The 6,000-nt window shown below is 46.1% G+C and overlaps 1 protein-coding gene across 10 annotated transcripts in view; it reads right to left on the bottom strand.

Moving 5' to 3' along the window:
• PUM2 (pumilio RNA binding family member 2) overlaps nt 1-2,588 on the bottom strand; it is a 73,220-nt gene extending 70,632 nt beyond the window's left edge. For 3 of the 10 annotated variants that reach the window (XM_062573170.1, XM_062573167.1, XM_062573165.1), the window contains exon 1: nt 2,319-2,366. Coding sequence is in view for 1 of the 10 variants with exons in the window: in XM_062573171.1 (XP_062429155.1) it covers nt 2,319-2,582 (264 nt within the window). In the remaining 9 variants the exon portion in view is untranslated. Of the gene's footprint in view, nt 1-2,318 lie in introns of all 10 variants that reach the window. The other 7 variants (XM_062573168.1, XM_062573166.1, XM_062573171.1 and 4 more) reach the window with 6 other exon arrangements.
• Between the last annotated feature and the right edge of the window lie 3,412 nt (nt 2,589-6,000).

A 6,000-nucleotide genomic window follows, 5' to 3' on the forward strand; every position in this document is an offset into this window, starting at 1 on the left:
TTGCCTCTGTGTACAAGAACTCGATCTAATCATTTGAGGCTTTTAGAAACCACCGTACAGAGAAGAGAGATAAAATTATCAATAAGAATGCTTTTAGACAATTTTAAACATGCAGATTATTCAAAACACATGTAGAAATCATTAAATTAAGTGGAAAAATCTAAAAATAAACTACAAAATATTGTTAAAAAACAGATCTAGTTCAAAGGATTCAACAAACACCCTGTTAACATACTTGGACAAATCATCCATAATATATAGCCCAATGAAAACACTGCAAAAATACTCTCCAAACAGCATATCATGAAGAAAACACAAACAAAGCTTTTAATGTGTATTACAATTCTATATAAAATTTAAACAATAGACAGAATATATTACAAGATAGGCAAGTCCAACTTTTTCAGCCAACCATCTTTTCCACTATTAACTCAAAAATGACCTAGGTTTCTCACTTTATAGTAATTATAATTATCTCATCATTGTGCCAATATCCCCAGCATATATGAAAAAAATGTTAGGAAAATGCTATACAGTGAAACTGTGGAAAAATACTTCTCTATTAATGTAGAAAAAATACTATTCAAATACTTTTCTACATGTAAGATCCATATAACAACTGTAAAATCTACATTATCATGCAGTTTCTCTCATTGATTTGCCTACTAACCATCCTGTCAGGACAAATTCCAAATTTTCAACTTTCTAAACACTTCAGACAACTGTCAGGTGATTTAGTGTTGCTGCTACACACACAACCCAAACTACACCACCACAGAATTATCGTCTTCCTATTTATTCTAGTTTCCTTCTCCCACCTACCTAACATATTTATACTCACACTAGCACAAACGGAGCTGCAGACCATAGGAGGGTATGAAATAATTCTCTCAGCCTCTCAACAAAACTGCAACTACTGGCAACATTTGCTTTTAAACCAAGACATGGCTAAATATAACAAAGTCTTCAAAATGCTAGGTTTTATGTGTAAAAACGGTAACACGGAGGAGTAATTATATTTCAAATGCATTCATATTCCACATAGCCCAAGATCTGTACCATTGACTCATAGTAACTAAAAAACCCTGACCTCTCAGTTGAGAGGGAACAAAGACCATCAATAAAAGTGAAAGTAAAATCTAAAAATATTTTGTTAATATGTGGCATATAAATAAGAAACAACTAGGTGGTATAAGAAGTTTTACTGAATCTCATTTCCAATGACCTATATAGCTTATGCATGGCTTCACTATCAGAAGCATCCCAAAGTCAGCTGATAAAACCTTCTTTATCACATCATGTATAAAACATACTACGTATTTTGGTGTTAAGCCATCTTGCTTCAAGCGCTGAGCCAGAAGAATACAAAAAGTGTCCCGACTATATTAACCCTCTTTCAATAAATTAGAGTCTGAGGTTATGAAATACAGAGAACAAAGCCAAAAAAAATAAACTGTAAAACGACTATCAAGGAGATAAAAAGTTAAGAAAAACGCCATCTGTCCTGAGTGGATCATGCTCATAAACAACAACCCAGTTGTTCTGTTATCATTGTCTGTGCAGACACATTTGAGGAAAAAATAAAACCCAACAGTTCAGTGTGTGGCATCAACCATACCGAAAACACTCGGCCTTCTCGTTCCACCCTCAAACAGTCTTTATCCTTAAAAACCATTAAAAACGCCGCAAGTTTTCACGCTTTCGGTCACCTTTAAGCGACAGCCCGCGGGATCCAAGTTCCACACGCCCGTCTTTGCCCGCGGGGCTGCCTCAGCGCCCCCCACCCCCGCCGAAGCTCGCAGCAACACCCACCGCTGGGCTCCCCGCTCCCCGCCGCAGGGATGCGCCCCTCAACCCCGCTCCCCGCCGCGTGCGGGGGGATGGGGGGTCCCCGCCGCCCCCCCCCCCCCCGGCGCCGCACCACCTCCAGGCAGCAACTCGCCCCCCCCAGCCCCGTTGCACCCTGGGATGCCAACTGCTCCCCAAGTCTCCATTTCCCTCCGCGCGCCCCGCGCACAAAGCGCCCCCCCCCCCCCCCCCCCCGCCGCCCCCCGGCGAGCCGGGAGGACACAAAGGCGCCGAGGCGCGGGCGGGCGGCGAGGCGCGGGCGGGCGCCGAGCAGGCCCCGCGCCGCCCGGTGACCTGCCACAACATGGCCCCCCCTCTCCTCCTTCCCCCCCCCTCCTTTTCTCCCTCCCTCTCCCCTCCCTCGGCGCGCAGCCGAGGCCGGAGACAAAAGGGGGCTGGAGAAAGGGGGGCCCGCCCGCCCGCCCGCCCGCGGCCCAGGCGGTGCGGCCGCGGCCCCCGCGGATACTCACGGGCTGGCTGGCGGCGCTGCTCGCTGCGATGGAGCCGGAGCGGGCCCTGGGACACCCCTGCCTGCCCGCCGCCGTCCTCCTCCTCCTCTCCGCGTCTCGCCTGCCTGCCTCCCCTCCCCCCCCCGGACGCGAGGGGCTCACAACAACATGGCGGGAGGGCGAGCCCGGCACGCACGGAGGGAGAGGAGGGCGAGGGAGAGCGAGAGCGCGGCAAACCTCCCCCTGCCGCCGCCGCCGCTCGCCCCAGCCGCCGCCACAGCGCATGCGCGCCCCAGCACGGGCGGGAGGCGGCAGCCGGAGGGAGGGAGGCGGCAGCGGGGCCCCCCGGCCCCTTCCGCCGCGCGGCCGCGCACTGCGCCTGCGCCGCCAGCCAGCCAGCCCGCCGCGCCCCGCCCGCCGCCGCCGCCGCCGCCCTCTCCTCCCCTTTCCTCCGCTCCCCTCAGCGCAGCCCGCGGCGGCCGTGGGGCCCTTTAGGGCGCCTCCACTCCAGCGGCAGAACCACAGCTCCGAGGCGGCGGGGGGAGAAGGGGCGTTTATTATTTTTTCACCTCCAGGGTGTGGAGAGGAAGAACGAGGGGTGGCGGGGGAGAGAGCGGCGCCCTCCTGGAGGCCGCGGGTGAGGAGACAAAGGGAGAAGCGAGGCCGTTGGCGGGGGCGCCCGGCGGCCTGCGAGGCCTCGGCTCCAGGGCTGCCGGGACTGCGTTGTTTTTACCTTAAGCAGCAGCGCGTCCCTGGAGTTATTAATTAACTAATGTGCCAGTAGTTGCTACGTGATGATTTTGGAAAGATTCAATTATTTCCTTCCCTTGAGAGAGTTAAATATAGGATCCTAGCTACAGCTGGGTGATTACTGTTAGTCAATGCGTTATTGAATGCTAGTAAACACTGTTAGTGATGCTTTTTAATAGCCTCACTGAATACAAGCATAAATTCTACTCATTTAGCAGTCCATGAGAAAGAAAGGGAGCTCTGTCTGTAAATACAGACTTCATAACGCCTATTTTGCCTTCTTACCAGTGTTTAAATGAGTCCTGATAATGAATAGTCCATTTTGGGAAATAACACCACACAGATGTGATCCATAGATCAGATCAAACCTTCAGACAAAAAAAACTCAATAGCACAACAGTTGTTCAAAACAATACCATCCATTTTTTCTATGCAAAAAAGGCAACATGCGTTTTCAGCCTAAATGACTAATTCAGGATATGATAGCCCAAGACCAAATGACTTAGGGTATAGGAATACCCTAATAAATAAGGAGATGTCTTACAGAATGAAAAAATGTCTTCAATGTTTATAGACATGATTAAAATAATAGAAATTCCCAGCTCCTAATAAAGCTGAAAACATTTTCCCAAGAAATACTTTCTTTGGCTTAACAGGAGCTAAGTACCCAGATGTCTGCAGTCTGCTGCTGTTCATGTGGTTAATCCCTGTGATCTCCATGTCCTGTCCCACTGCCACCTTTGGGCTGCCCCAAGGCATGCTGTATGGCTGAAAAGCCAGTTTATTTGCTAACTTCATGAGAAAAGACCTCCAAGTCACAGCCTTCCTTTCGTGCAGATGGGCTGAAACTACCAAAAATCTTGTTACTGCTCTTGCTATCCTCAACAGTTAAAGCAGTTTTGGTAGTCTGCAAATAGCCTGGCCTATGTTTCACCAGTTCCCCAGCTCAACCTCCTTTGAGGATCCAGTTTGGGTGATTCTGATCAGTGTCAAACTGAGCTGAACTTTAGTTCACTAAAGTGTTCAGAAGGAGTTCAGTATGTATTTGATCAGCATAAAATTGAAGGGCTTCTACCTCAATCTGCTTCTCAGTACTGAAAAATCCACAGGAATGGAGAAAAAAGGGAAGGAACAGAAAAATTTTTAAGTGCAATCCAGGATTTGTTCTGAAAAATAAAATTACTTGGTTACTGTGTGACTGAAACATTTTTCTAAAAGAAAGTAACACCACATATATACCAATTTAATAGTAGCACTCAAGTTTTTGGCTCACACTAAAAAAGTTTGAGAAAGCCCTTTCTGTCTTATCTTTCTCCTGAGTGGAAACTTTGAAAGTATTTACGATAAGTTAACTGGGTATCATTCCATCACAAAATGTGTTTCTTAACTATTCCTTTTTTTTAAAGGAGGTATTAACAATTGACAGTACTGTACTCTAGTCACTCTCCAGACATTTTGGATAAGCTCTGTTAACCTAGTTTTGCTCTACTTGTTCTGTGAATAAGCAGCATCAAAGAAAACTATTAACCATAAATACAGTCCAGAGATTAGGACAGTAGCCAAGGATATGGAAGACCTGGATGCTGTTACCTTCCTCTGCAATCCTCCTGTGTGACTTTGGGCAAGTTATTTAACTGAAAATCACCCACTAAAATGTAAAGCTGCAGCCCTAACCACCCCTTTCAGCTAGTGTCTAATCCGGTAGGTCTACATACTCTAAAGCTACAAACTTCAGGACCTAAAACTCCCCACATGAGCAGTCTCCTGCTGTGGCAGGAAGCCCCCAGTTTTGACATACCTCACTTAGATCTAGCATGGTAGCACATGCCTAACCTGAATTATTTCAAAACTGAGACATTCCTTTATGTAAATGAAGCAACTTGATATGGTAGACTTTCTCAAAGCATTTCCAGAAAATATTTGGTTTGCTATGAAAGGTTGCACTCTTTTAAAACAAAGTCTGCAACTCTAACTCCTTTACTTCCAGAATGGGGGGACATCCAGATTTGATTCTTGAACTCAATATCCACAGTTCTGACTTCCTTAGGGAAAGCAGATTACTCTGGGCTGCTTTTGCTTCGACTGGGTCACTGTGCAGAGAAGACTTCAAGATCCTTTGTCTCAGATCCTTGCAGTCTCAACTGGTACCTTCCTGCTGTATAAGAGGAACAGGTGTAAAAGGGTGAGCCTTGCTCCTTTCTTTGAAATAACAGCTCCAGTTAACTGCCTACCACCTTCACAGATATCTGAAGTGATTAGAGCTATCTGTCTGCGTTCCTAAGTACGGCACTGGAATGGTGATACATACCCTTAGCATATCCCTTGTTACTTGCAACTCTATAGCATATGCTGACACAGACAACAGTACACTTCATGCATTCACAGCAGTGGATCCTGTTCTAAAGTTATTAATTTGCACAGACATTGCCTAACAGATCTAAGCACCTGATACACAATTCTGAATTCCACTTTGTGAGCAGATGTGCAAAGCATTAATTAAAAAATTAAGAATGGCAAAATACTACATTAACAAAACTTGGTGATAAATGCATAGCATCAGTTGATAGTTTGAATGTTGGGCCTATAGTAAACATAATACATTTGAGGATTTATTGAGATAAGACAGTGAAAGTACTTTGGCCCAGTGGCCCAAGTGTTCACTTTAACTAGCTTCTCCCTGGGGCCTCAGGGAAGTGTGCTCTCATGTTACAGATTCTTCATATAGAGTGATTTTCCCATCCACAGTTGCTCTGCCACATTCACTGTGCTAGCTCAGGATTGATTTTCTGGCCTGTAGCTTTTGACCACAGAACCTGTTCTTAAATCTTTCTGCTGTGTCTCCTTGAATTGATTTGTTGCTTTAATTCCTAAGAAGCCTTAGAGCCCATTCACATCTCAATCCTCTCTCTTCTGATACAGAAATATTTTGCCCACTGTATACAGCTTCATCCAT

The sequence above is a fragment of the Rhea pennata genome, chromosome 3, assembly GCF_028389875.1.
Source record: "Rhea pennata isolate bPtePen1 chromosome 3, bPtePen1.pri, whole genome shotgun sequence".
Taxonomy (NCBI): Eukaryota; Metazoa; Chordata; class Aves; order Rheiformes; family Rheidae; genus Rhea; species Rhea pennata.